The sequence below is a fragment of the Condylura cristata genome, unplaced genomic scaffold (assembly GCF_000260355.1).
Source record: "Condylura cristata isolate star-nosed mole 26May11 unplaced genomic scaffold, ConCri1.0 scaffold00010, whole genome shotgun sequence".
Classification (NCBI taxonomy): domain Eukaryota; kingdom Metazoa; phylum Chordata; class Mammalia; order Eulipotyphla; family Talpidae; genus Condylura; species Condylura cristata.
Window position 1 is genome coordinate 44,520,645 of NW_004567111.1, and position 14,092 is coordinate 44,534,736.

The 14,092-nt window shown below is 39.2% G+C and overlaps 2 protein-coding genes across 3 annotated transcripts in view; both read right to left on the reverse strand.

The window, feature by feature from the left end:
- N4BP2L1 (NEDD4 binding protein 2-like 1) overlaps positions 1 to 325 on the reverse strand; it is a 20,688-nt gene extending 20,363 nt beyond the window's left edge. Inside the window, exon 1 of one of the 2 annotated variants that reach the window (XM_012723244.1) lies at positions 52 to 325. In XM_012723244.1, the coding sequence (XP_012578698.1) occupies positions 52 to 230 (179 nt within the window). In that variant the 5' untranslated portion in view covers positions 231 to 325. The remainder of the gene's footprint in view (positions 1 to 51) is intronic. The other variant, XM_004680193.2, reaches the window with a different exon arrangement.
- Positions 1 to 14,092, reverse strand: part of N4BP2L2 (NEDD4 binding protein 2-like 2) — a 69,544-nt gene that overhangs the window by 13,867 nt on the left and 41,585 nt on the right. Inside the window, exons 7-8 of the transcript XR_001145332.1 lie at positions 12,606 to 13,820; positions 9,191 to 9,274 (exon numbers count right to left, since the gene is read on the reverse strand). The gene's annotated coding sequence lies outside the window, so the exon portion shown is untranslated. The remainder of the gene's footprint in view (positions 1 to 9,190; positions 9,275 to 12,605; positions 13,821 to 14,092) is intronic.

The window sequence follows — 14,092 nt, forward strand, 5'->3', positions numbered from 1 at the left end:
CAAGCGACGCGGGTTGGGGTCCGCGCCCGGCGCCCCAGCGGAGGTCATTACCTGGCCAGTGTAGTTTTCCCCGAGCCCGGGAGGCCTCGCAGCAGGTAGAGGTGCTTCCTAAAGCTGTGGCGGCGCCGGGGTGTCCCGCGCGGGGGCGGCGGGGCCGGCGGCCGAGGCTGCTGCTGCCGCTTGGGCTGGAGGCTGAGCCTCCCAAAGGATTCAAGGAAACTCTCCTCCATGGGGTGGAGGTTGGCGGCCAGTGCCCCGGGTTCCAGTCCCCTAAGTCAGGGTCTTGGCCAAAGCTGTTGTTTTTGTGGCTCTCCGGCCATGTGATAGATGGAGGGGCGGGCGCTCGGAGCCCAGCCCCTCCTCCCCTCCCGCCCGAACTGCGCTGCGTGGGAGTGGGCGTCCCTACCTGGGAAGCCGGGGACGCTGGGAGGCTGACAGCAGGGAAAGCAGGGTGCTGAGCCCCCTGCCCCGCGCTCTGACCTCCCTCCTTTGCCTCCGGGCGCCTTCGGTCCCGAAGGGAGACGATCCGCCTAGAGGGACACCTGGCCACTTCACCACCACCACTCCCACCCCACCAGCGTCACTGCCCTCTGCCACCGAGGGTGAACCACAGCCTAGACCTTGAAAGTGAAATGATTGTAGTTGTCATTAAAGAATGTGAACAGCACTTTGAATAGTAACAGTCAAGGCCATGTCTCCCCCACTTTGTGAGCACCAGCATATTTGGCTGGTGTTCCAACAGCTAACCCCACTTTTCCAGGATCCGTGTCTTATTTTCTTACCCATCTTTACCAGTCTGTAAATACATTTAGAAAGCTTTGTAAGTGCTACATAACTTTAAATCCCTTCTTTCTCAGAAAATCCACAATGATCTGCCAACAGTAGTATAATTAACTAGGTTTCTTCAGAAAGACGAGCTACCGCCCCTGTACATGCTCTGCGGCCACACCTCTCCCAGAGAGGCCAGGCCTCTCAAGAGCGATTTCAGTTCCCCCCAAAAAAGAAAAGTCAGCTAAAATGATTTTAGAGAAGTGCCCAGAATTAAATTCCAAGTGCGACTAGCTGGTGAGCACCAGTTGGCGCATCATACTCTCTCATACATTTCACACACGGGTGACATGGAGCAAATGCTAGTTTCTGGACCAGATGCTTCGACTGAAAGTGGCAATATTAAAAATTAACACTATCCTGGCTTTTCTCATAGCAGAAGTATAATGGACCAGGGGAGAAAAAAATAAGAATAATGAAGACCCATATACCAGAGACATTTTATGGGATCAAAAATGGTGGGGGGAGGGAAGTGCACTGGACTATGATGATGGCACATGGGTGACTTGGTGATGTGAAACACACAGGGATTACAATTGAGATGAAAAAAAATGTACAAAATGATGTAATAGTAAACTATTATAAAAAAAATTAACACCATCTTGCAAAGTCCAGGAGCTATGATGCTGGGGCTGTAATCATAGTAAAGTAAATGCATGCTGTTTCTGGCAGCTAAGGTTAAGTTTTTTTCTTTTGGAAAAGGAAGTGTGAAGAAATTTCTAAAAACTTTGGAAGGGACTATCCAAGCAGGGAAGGGTTCTGTGCTGAGAATTTCACCTTTCCCTTGGGGTCCCCCTTGGGAGAAAGGGACTGCCCTTTCTCTCTGAAAATCCCTTCCCCCAACTTTAGAGGAAGGGATTCTTTGCGGTAGTTCTTAGAATCCTGCAGAAAAATATTAGAATTTCAAGTGTCTCTAAATATTAGGAGGAAATCATAAAGAATAGGGACAGTATGCAGTGATTTATAAAAATAGTGGCTCTTACAATGTTTGCATCCTATATTCTTACAGTTTTTAACCCAGCCTCAAAAACTAGCTTTTTCATTCTAACCTACACTGTCCAATACAGTAGCCTCTTGCTTCATGTAACTATTAAAATTTTGAAATATGAGTAGTGAAAATTGAGATAATATATACACTGAATTTCAAAGTTTTAGTATAAAAATATATAAAATATTCTATTGATAGTTTTAAAGTGATTATGTGTTGAAATGATAATAGGTTGGGTATGATGGGTTAATATATTACTAAAAGTAATTTCACCTGTTTCTTACTGCTTTTCTAATGTGATTAAAAAAGCTTAAGTTATTTAAGTGGCTGGCATTAATTTCTATTTGGACAGTGTTGAATGAGACTTCTGTCCACTACTATAGCCTTCCTAGATGGGGGTCCCAGGGAGATAGGAGACTGATGGGCAACAGGAAGGCTCCCAGGTTTGGGGCTAGAGGTTTGGGCACATTGAGTGTGCAGCGGCTGTGCAGGTAGAACAAACTAGTAGATGCTGGAAAGTATGTGTTGTTCGTAAGTAAAGGCTGAGCTGAAGACAATATTGGAAACTGCTGTCCTATGAGGATATAGAATAGGGCAGACAGCTGAAGAGGAGGTCCTAGGAACACCAGGAACTGGGGCTTTAAACTGGATCTGTTGAAGGAAAATAGGAGAGAATGATCAAACACTGGGTATGGAGCTGTATGGAAGTCCAGGGAGAGAGGATTTCAAGGAAGAGAAAGTGACTGGCACTACTTGGGAGTGACCCTAGATATTTCTCCTTCTTCTCCATCCCTGTATTTAACTAGCCAACAAGCTCAACTGTTTTCCCCAATTAGTCCTCCAAACTACAGCTGTGTTTGTACATCTATTTTCCCCACTGGATTGTAAAGGGCAGATGACTATCATCCTTGTGACCACAGGAACTATCATAATCCCTGACACTCAGAAGGTGCTCAGTAACTATATGTGAACCTAAACTATGGAGTCTGGTCTTTCAAGTTAACTAAATTAAGATCGAAGAGTGATGTTATCAGCTGAGCAATAATGTAAACAGTGACCATGCTGACTGTTCCAAAAGCCAGCTTGCTCTAATGCACCCAGATGTTTACTAGGATACACTGGTCCTACTATGCAACCACCTGCAGAAAGGTGGTACCGCTGACCCAAAACATCCCTGTGCTCCCACTCTTTACTGTCCTCAGATTAGCCATCAGCTTTTCAGATCTAGGGGCCTGTTCCATTTCTTTATTACCTAGTGATGAGTAGGATCCACTTTGCTGCAATGGAAACCCTTACCATGATGGACAGAAAGAAAATAATCTTACAAATCATTTTTGGCAATCAAAAAAAATCCACATGATTCTTTAATTATTAACAATAAGTGGGAAAATAAGGAGATACACAAGAGGAGCTACTAGAGACCAGGAATTTAACCCTCAAAACTATAGTTCAGGCCCTCCCTGGTGGCGCAGCGGGTTAAAGCACAGCACTGAGAATCTAAAGCCACTTCCGCATGAGTTCTATTCCCGCCTGCCCCGGAGGTGACCACATGGTGTGGCAGACCTCTCCTGGCCCGCCCGCTGCTCCCCTCAGCAGTGAACTTCATTGATCTGCCTGTTCTGTTCCCCACTCTGTCTCTGGTGAAGCCTCTTACCGCCCCTGAGCCTCTGGCCTGCACCCCAGTTCTGTATGCACAAATAAGTAAATCTTTAAAAAAAAAAAAAACTATAGTTCAAATATCCAGGATTTAGAATGTTAAATGAGGGCCCTCCTTGGTGGCGCAACAGTTGAAATGCAGCACTATGAAGCTGTCCCCAGGCACTGCAGCATTAAGTTTGATCCCAGGCCAGGAAGCTGACCCACATGGCTTGGCAAACCTCTCCTGACCGATCTGCTGCTCCCCTCGACAATGTATTTCAATCAGTCTACCTGTTCTGCTCCCCATTCTGTCTCTAGTGAATCACCCCCTGCACCTCTGGACTGTACACTAGTTTTTGTATGCATAAGTAAATAAGTCTTTAAAAATAAATAAGTTATATGAATTTAGAGAATGGAAAAGTATCTACTTTTGCTGCTTGCTATTTCCACTGGACTCCTGGCTGCTCCAGCACCTGCAGGGTGTGCCTTCTACCACAGTCTGTGCAACATGGCCAGTCAGGGGAACCTTGTTCTCCAATCTACCTAACTTTCTTCTGCCTGGCTTCCCTCATTCTTCCCCCTGGAAACCAGACAGGCTGCCAGGAGCTGGAAGAGGTTAGCACAAAGGGGCCAAGGAAGAGAAGCAATGTGGAGTACATCTGTAGGCTGGGTTGGCGTAGAAATTCTCAGGATTCTGGTGGCACTGGGACTTCAGTAGCCTTGGATAAGGCTGTCAATGAAGAAATGTCCTCTAAACAAGTCTGAATTTGATCATTCTACCTCATCCTGCCTCTGATTCCTGCATTCCATCCCTCATTCCTGTCGGTGTCACACTCCACCCCCAGGGCAGCGGCTGCCACATCATCTGTTTCCACAGGACCTGCTATTTGCCAGTGGACATAGTGGTACTTGTCATGAGCTGTGAGAAGGAAGATTTCAGCTGAGAAACCCCCAATCCCTTTTTCTGTAATTTTTCTAATTTTAGAAATTAGATGAGGTAACAAAGCTAAGAGGTGGAAAATGCAGACACGGGGGGTAAAGGTATTCTAGAACCCAAGTTTAAGTCTGGATGTATATTCTTGTTTTGTATCAAGTATAACAGTGTTCAAAACTGTTAACTTCCAATACCATAACCTTACTTGTAGCCTTGGTCAAAGCCATGGTAGTGTGGATTCTAATATGTTCACTAGAAAGAACATCATAAATGTTACTATCAAATACCCTTACGTGCAAGGATTTGCTAGGTGCCAAAGTCCCTTCACAGCTCTCTATGCTTTGACTCTACTGCCCTTTCCTGAAGTCATCCTCTATTGAACCAAAGTCAAGTTCAATTTAATAAGGACTCTAGGCACCTACAGAAAGCAAGACTTCTGGGCATTCAGCAAAATTCTGAAGACCCTAGTCTCTGTCTGACAAAGCCCTACTGTCTCATAGAAAGATAAACTGGAACTATATGAAATGGACCTAAGGAAAACACTGAGATATTTTAAATACAGCACTCAACTCCCAGAAAAGATGGCAGATGGAAGACGAGTATTTAGATTCCACTCCCTCCTTAAAACCCCACTAAAATATAAAGGGATTTTTTTAGGGAAAGGATATTTTGTTATCACTTTTAGATACAAAATATAAGAAAGGAGAGAGAGTATCACAATAATAAATTTGGAACTGGAAAGCAAAGGCCAAATGTTAACTGACTTGCCAAACACACATACACAAACTTTAATTATAGAAGGTCAAGAGGCAACACAGTTAACCCTGTATAACTCCTAAAATTTCAGGCAGTAGAAGATTTAAGACTAGAGGTAGAGCTGTAAACAGGACTTTCTCTCTCTCTCAAAAATCTTAAGAATCTGTTCCCTTTGTCTTTGTGGGCACTAATAGCTGGACTCCTTTTATGGCATGCACTCCTTCACAGTTTGGGGTCCCTGAGTACCCCTTGGTCACACACTAACAGTTACACTAAATGGGATAAATGAGTAAAATTAACTCCCTATATGTTTGGGCCAGGTTTTGTTGTCAACTTAGTTTTAAGGCCAAACACTGAACAAAACAAAACAACTGGTTTTCAGGGCTTCTGAGTTTCAGAATAGTCAACAGAAATAGAATCATAAACCCATGATTGCATATAGGACTTATCCTTTATCCTGACACAAGTTTTAAAATAAGTGACTCAAGTTTTCTGTGTTTTAATTTCTTCCAGAATAGATAATAAGGCAAGCATCTTCAAAATTAGATAATCAAATGTTCAAATTGTTAGCTTTTGCTGAGATTTTTATTATTCAGATAACTAACCTAGACTGGTTGGGCAGATTCTCCAATCAGATTTGGTGCCCAATAAATATGTTACTGGAAATAATCGTTTGAGCTGACACTGAGCATTCTGATTTTCACAACCTTCAATAGCACCAGGAAGACCAGAGAACTCAACTATAAACACAAAACCAGACAAATCCAGACAATGGAGTTTGTTGTTAGACTTCCAGGCTGCTTAGGACCTCCACAACCCCGCCATATACTGTCTGCTCCTGCATCATTCCAGAGTCCTTGCCCTGACATTGCCCAATCTCTTATCACTAAGACTAAGTCAAAACTTATTCTACATCCCATTCCCTGAGAATCCAGCTCTTCATATTATAGTTAACAATAAATACACAAATTCATGCAACTATGTCAAGTTTACTGAGTTATTTTCCTAGATAACACCATTTCTACATTGGGGGAAGGGCTACATTTCAAAAACATGTTTTAACAAAGGATTCAGGAGAATCCTTACTAAGAGCCTATAATTTGTAAAGCACTATGCTAGGTACTTTGCACAAATTATTTCATTTAATCCTCCCTTAAGTTTCCCAGGATAGGTTGGTTTTATAAACCTATTTACCAGCAAAGGGAGGCTCTGAGGGGTAATTTAAGGTCACAAAGTCAGCCAGTAGCATCTTTTAGATGCAAGTCCTTCCTTTTTTACAGCTCCCTACCACACTGTTTTAAAGGAGACATAATATAAAATGCCCAGTGGCTAGCAAGAAAAGGACTTTGAAAAAGGCAAGGCCTTGTGTTCCCAGGACATCATGGTTCTCTTGCTATTTCCCTTTCTTAAATTTGTCTTTTAACCCTTGAGGCCCACTGATCTATGGATCACACAGATCACAAACACATAACAAATGGGGAGGCCTTTCTCAGAAGTGTAAAAATTTGTACATAGCTATAATACTCAAAAAATCCCCAACAAGGGATTTAATAATTCAAGGTTACTGCTTTGAGAAGACTAGATTCACAGAGTGCTGTTTAGCATGAAGTGAAAGTTGAACATACAGATCAAACTTATGACCCAGAAAGTGTCTTTGATATAAAACATCCAAATTTGTTTATTTATTTTAAAGATTTTTTTGCTTATAGAACTGGAGTATAGGCCAGAAAGGCAGGGACAATGAGAGGCTTCACCAGAGACAGAGTGGGGAGCAGAACAGGCAAAACGATGAAGTACACTGCTGGGGGAAGCAGCGGGCAAGACAGAAGTTTGTGGACCATGTGGGTCAGCTCCGGGGCTGGGAATCGAACTGGCACTGAAGCAGCTACGACTAGCTTGCTGCACTTCAACCCACTGCACCACCAGGGAGGGCCCTAAAACACCCAAATTTACAAGATAGAAAAAAACTCCCCAATTGGCCATAAATATATCCATGTTTGTTCCATGCTGCATGTACTAGTGTCACACGAGGATCCCCTTCCAGGCAAAGGTGGACATGTTTCTTTGCTAATTTCAATCCTAACACAAGTTCCATGAGGGTAGGGATGTTTTCAGTTTTGCCCTCAGTGTGCACAACAATGTCTGAATTAAGGCAACTCAGTAAATATTTACTGAGCAAGAAGATGGGTCTCTTTACTTTTCTCTGTAATTCCTCATAGTTTATATCTTTTTGTTCTAAGTGTATTCCACATTTTTTAATAATCACTCTGAATCTTTAATTTCCCCTCCCAAATCTTCAGTCCTTTTGCCCTCTTCTTTCAGTTGAAGCAGGTTTAAAACAAACTAAAACATTTCAAAATTTATTGAGTATCTGTGTAGTTCCAGTTGAGAAATGGAAACACAGACTACTCTCAGAAATCAGTTAAGTGAAGAGAAAAAACATATGGTAAATGCACAAGTGAATTCAATTCTTATCAAGTACAGACACATACACTGAAATTGTAGCAGCTGTGTTTATTTCATAATTTAGGAATTTGAAAAAAGCGCAATGTGTTTATTTCAATGCCAACTTGATGTCAAATTTAAAATATAACTTGAGTTTGTCTACATGTTTTACTTCTTTCCCTAGAGAATCTTCCAGTATTTAAATATAACATATATTCCTAATTTCCAGCCTTCATCACATATGAATCCTGGGGCTGGGCGGGGAGAAGTCCCTTATCAACATGTTGACAGAATGTTCTAAAATATGTTCTAACCAATACGGTTGGAAAATAAACACGGGAGCAACAATCTAAGCTTTGTTGTCTTTCACAAAAAGATCTACATTTAAAAGAAATAAAAACATCACATGCGCAAAAAGCACAAAGGGTTGCTATGGTAACAGACTACCTTTTATATTTATTCTTCAATAGTGGTGCATATGAGCTATTACAACCAAATAACATCAACATCTGCTTCCTTCTAATCATATAAAGGTCTCTGGAATAGGTTATATTTAATAATTGAAGGAACTCTCATTTTTAAAACAGTCTACTTTTCTAGGAATTATAATTAAAACATATGTAATAGGTATTGATACTTGGCATGGGGTAAATTTGCTCCATCATTTAACTGATGTAGAAATATTTCCAAAATAATAAAAGAAACATAATAGTCATGAATATCAATTTAAACATTTACAGTATTGTGTGTGTAAGGAAAAAAAGAGAGGGCAAAAGGACGACAGCACATGTGTATGTGTTCAGGTACAAATAAGGTGTCCATGAGGAGTGGGGAAGAACAAGACATTTAGAAAAATGTATTTGGTTTCACTAATTAGACACAAAAAAACTAATCTGCTCTTCTCAGTTATGCTTACATGAATAGTTAAAACATGTCTATTACTCTGAACTGAATAATTCTATATTTTACTATTTATTTCAAAATGCCTATCATTGCCTCTGGGCATATTTAAAGCTCTATCAACTACTGTAAACAGATCTGCAGAACCGTAGCCACCCTCTCCTCATTGGATTACAAGGAGTACTGACTCCTTGAGTTCCAATTATCTTTCTAACTTTCCCAGCCAGTCTTCCAGGTACTCAGAAATTAACAGCCTGTCAGAACAGCCACGCCCTATCCCTGTAGAGCAACAGATTACACAAATAATGAGGTACTTCTAACTCAAGTAAAGATGGATCTTATTTGTAGCTTTTCTTCTACTATAACACTGTAAAACCAACAACTGGACAGGAGAAAAGATGTGATGAGGAATAAAGAAATCTCCTAAAACGGGCACCATAGTCACTCACACTGTGCTTTGCACAGGTTTACAAGACAGTAAAGTTAGGGAATTAAGTGCAACTTTGTCCTTGGAATTAATTGAAAGAAAAAAAAAAAGCAGTATTATATGTTATCCAGCTAACCTCATGCAGTCTTTTTTGATTTAATATAAGGGATACAACCCTTCACTGTACCTTTCACCTTGATAAAAAGATTTTCTCAAAAAAATTTTTAAAGAAACTAGTTAGAAAAGGTCATCCTTGAAAGTCATAAAAATGTACCTTTACTGATGTCTTCCATGCAAACTGAGCATCTTCAGTGTCTTTCAGTTGAGGAGAACCACATAGACATTTGGCAACAAGACTCTAAAAAATAAAAGGAAATACATTTTATACTTTAATTTTACACAGACTACCACAACAGTAATTTTACTCTAGACCATTATTAACAGTAAAAGCCTGATTTTGAAGCTCTTATAGTAGTGATGGCTAAAACAGGAATTAAGTTTGCCTCAGATCACTATTAGTAAACATTGTCCAGACTTAATGAAAACATTTATGTATATATGTAAAATGATCTGTGCCACATTTCACCTTCTTATGTAAGTATAAATATACATGTATACATACAGATATATGTGTATGTATGTATATATATATAAAGTAGTTCAAAGCGATATCATCACAGGGCACAAAATTTAAGAAGTCGTCCTTTCCTGTGACGTGTAGGAAACATTGCAACTATAGTAAGCTTAGACTTCTTGCAATATACTCCTTCCACATAAAAGTCTCTGGGAGAAAAATTCTTACAAACAATTAAGATGATCAGAAATAAGTCCAAATATTGACATAGCAGCTTTCCTTCCTGCCTGTGACTATACAGGTGGTTCTTTTCACAAGTTCTTTCCCTTTGCAGCTTTCTGCCCACCTGTATCTGTGCAAACAGCCTATTCTTTCCTTTTTTATACAATTAACCTGCCCTTCTGGATATATAAAAAAATATTGATAGATACATATCAATCATACCAGACCACATAAAATATTTTTCCTTACTCATTCCTAACAACACGGATAAGTTTTCTTCAGACCACATAGGGCCTGACTACATAATCTCAGTGTGTTGCAAAGCCCCTGTGCCAGGGCTTGAGTTCCCTGCCTTATTTATAAAGTAAATGACCACAGATATTCCATATCTTTGCTGCCCAACCCAGACAAACAAATTGACTTACAGCAAATGCTTAGTTTTCTCCCTCACTTTTTAAATAGAAATGTTTTTTCTTTTAATTTTTTTTTTAAGTTTTATTTATACATACAGAACTGAGGTATAGGCCAGAGGTGCAGGGGCAGTGAGAGGATTCACCAGACAGTGGGGAGCAGAACAGGCAGACTGCTAAGGGGAGCAGTGGGCCAGTTAGGAGAGGTCTGCCGCGCCATGTGGGTCACCTCTGGGCCAAGGATGAAACTCGCACTGAAGTGGCTTGCAGTGCTGTGTCCTAACCTGTTGCGCCACCAGGGAAGGCCCGAAATGCTTTTTCTTTTGAGGCACATTCTTTCTCTCTTGATTATTAAGAGCTTATATATTGCTTATAATACACTTTCACATTAAAGTGATCCCAGACAAAACCATAACCCCATATTCTCTTAAATAATCCCTTTAGCACTGCTAATTTCACTTATAAAAAATTCATAAGGTTGTCATTTATATTTTCTGTGTGCAGTAATTTTGTTTTGTGTTAAGTCTTATCTCCCCATTTAGAAGGTAAGCTATTTGATGAATGAGGTCTGTTTCCGCTAAAAAGCTTTCCAAAAGCTTAATTAATGGATGCTTGATCATTATTGTTGATTATGATACTGTGCACTCAAGGGGCGAAGAGGTTTAGAATCTCCCACCAGTGCCTCTGCTTTGACGCTCATCTATAGCAATGATTGTTAATCTTTTTGTGTCATGGACGAGCCCTACCCCCTTCTACTCCCTGAAAAGCTGATAAAAAAAAAAATCTATGGACTTACTCCCATTAAGATGGCACAAAATAACACCAAAAATTTTGCATGTAATTTCAGAATAGGGATCGTGGACTAAAATCCCTGACCTACTGAGGGTCAATTTTGGCTTCAATTATCTTTTAAAATTCCCACAAACAAATGCATTTTAGGGTGCTCCGTGGTGGCACAATGGGTTAAAGCACCGCACTGTGAGCTCCGTCCATTTTAATATTTTAATCAGTGTGTTCTTTGGTAAATCTAGGAAGATAGAAATGCTGCATCAAACAGTTAAGATATGATTCATAATGTTTACAAACAGAACCCCTAGAGCAGGATGATAATTGTGATTCCCTGGTTCTGAGAGTCATTTGGAACTGATCTGTAGGGACTGTTTTGACCAAAACATCCTAAATTTAGGAACAAATTTAAAACTCTGGGGACAAGCTATGAGATAGGAGCAATGTCTAGGCACCGGGTAAGTATAGAGAAAATATCAGGAAGGTAAAGGAGAACCACAGTGCTTTGGAGCTTTGACCTCTTGACTCATAGTTTCTACCTCCAGGGAAGTTAAGGCAAGTAATTGAGTCAGGGTAAGGATAAGTGGGTATGTGCTTCATTTCCTCTTCACAACATCTAACATCTTAGATATGCTTTTTGTTTAGAACAAATTTCCTTAATTTTACTTAGAATATTTTGAAAATCATGTCACCTTTCTTATTCATAGATGGATTTATATTTCCAAAAACAACAATCTTAAAAGACTAAAGGAATCCATTTTTCAGAGCAAATAAATCATACCCTTTTATGTACTTTTTAGTAACTGTCTCAGTCCTTAAAAATTAAGATCAATTTATTTCATGTGATGTTATTTTCATCATTTATTCTTTACTCTTCACTGCCTTTTTACTATTGTAATAGTTGTGAGTTATTCTGTGAATGAGAAAGGAAAGGGCTATGTACTTAACAAGGGAAATACAGAAAGTTGAAATGTTAAGGGGAAAAAAAGGGCAGCCCATTTCTGCAATAGTCACTGTTTGCCTGCCTCATCCTCCATTTTTCCCCATGTCTGCAGAGTCCAGCTATTCTATGTGCTAACATTGAAGAAGACTGTGAGTGGCAGCAGTGGGGAGTTGGGACATGACTCTGAAGGTCAAGCACCATTTGCTATGGGCCTTCCACTTTCCCTGTGAAACATCACAAGATCAATTAACTCTATGAACTCACTAACACAAAGTGAAAATACCAATAATTACTGGCATGTGTCAAACTGGACATGTTATTTTTAGCAAATAAACACTGTGGAACTCCAGGAGATACAAATTTTACCTGTTAAAAAGATAAACCTTTTGATAATTCAAGAGAAAATAATGGAGTGCCTGTTAAATTTTTGTTATCCTCGGTTTTTAACAACTGTAGCTATTTAGGGTCTTCCAGTATCTTCAGCTGTTTGCCAAACCATTCATTTGAAAAAATCAAGACTGAAGTGATCCCAAAAAAGTATGAAGTATCTGGATGGTTACCTAAAATTTCTGAAGTAAACTATAGGTTATTTAGTGTATCATCTACTCATTTAAGGTTTCAAAGTAAAAAACAACTTCCTGCTTATAAAAGATACCTTTCAGAAGGTAGCACAAGGAAAGGAATAGGGTTTTTATAAAATTATATGGAACACCTTAGTCTATTAAATGACAGGTAAGGAGAATAAAATGCCTACCAACATTTAGAGAAGGTTCTTTGATGACATCAAGGAAAAACATGATTGGTGACTGAAGTTCTTAAGGTTTTGTTTATTATCCATTATTTGTTTCTGAGTATTTTTTCTTCTGAAATAATTTTTAGTCCATGGTTTTCTGTTAACAGGTTACATTATGTTATAACAGAAATGATTTCATCCCAGTAAGTTAAATTTTGGTGCCAACTGAAAATTGCTTTCTGCCACTTTCTATACTCCAGTGTAAGTAAGCCGCTTTTGAAGATATATTTCTGTTTCTATGAATGAATCCAGAGTCTCAATTGGGGGTCACAAGTCTTCAATTTCTATCAAAAGCTTCTCCACCAATGTTTCCAGACTTTTTCTTGGTTCCTTTATAAGTGGAGATCAATTTAATCAATTGTCCCAGCTGTCAGGACAAGCCAAATGTCTATCTTTCTTTGGTCACTCTTAACATATATAAACTTAAGAGGTCCCTCAGGCCAGCTATCAATATAGTGTTGTCTTATCAGAGCCCACTTGTAATTCTCCATCAAATAAGTTGAGAAAAAAAGTTAAGTGTTTTCAGTTGTATTTACACTATGCTCTTTCTCAAAACTTTATAGGAAGTTGTGGATCCTAACTATATAGAATTGTTTCATTCAGGAAACTTTTATCTACCATATTGGTTTTCTTCATAAATGATCAGGGACATCTAAAATTTGGTCCTGGCTATACAATGCTATGATATAGTGCTATCTAATATAATTTTCTACCTTCATGCCAGAGCAGTCATCACGTGTTACAGAGGTGAAATTTTCATTCACTGTTGGACAAACACAGAGCTTTCCTTTAGCACTACATAAACAGAAATAAGTCATCATCCTCCTTATGAAGGTAATTCTTTGGTATACTGGCCAGCCAACTCAATTATAAACATTTGGGAAAGTCACTTTAGGATTTATCTTTTTGTACGGTTCTTCTTCATGGACATTTATTAAATCCCGTAGTTCATTTCCCTGACAACCAGTGAAAGTGGCAGATTCTCTGTTGGTCTTTTCCTAAGTCATCCTCTTCACTCTGAGATGGATTCTGGATTCCTGGTATAGGATAACTTAAATTTTCAAGTGAATTTTTTTCCATAGTTCTACTTTGAATGTTCAGCTTTTGTTTCTTTTCCTGTTTCTCTTCTGCCAGACTTTGCTTAGTGTGTGCCCAGTTTACTTCAAAACTCTCTACCTGAAATATAAAAGAATTAAGAAAATTTATGTTACCTGTATAAACACAGCAACTAAAACATTATATGCTTAACATTCAGTTTTAAAAATGAGTACAATAGATTCTAAAAGTATGTATGTACTTTGTACAACATTTAAAATCACTTAAAAAGATATACAAAAGATATACTTTAATCATCTTAAATAAATGTGAATATGAAAATACTCTGAGATGCTACAACTCATTGTCACACTCTTCCCATAAACTTGTAACTACGAAAACCTCTGTAGATC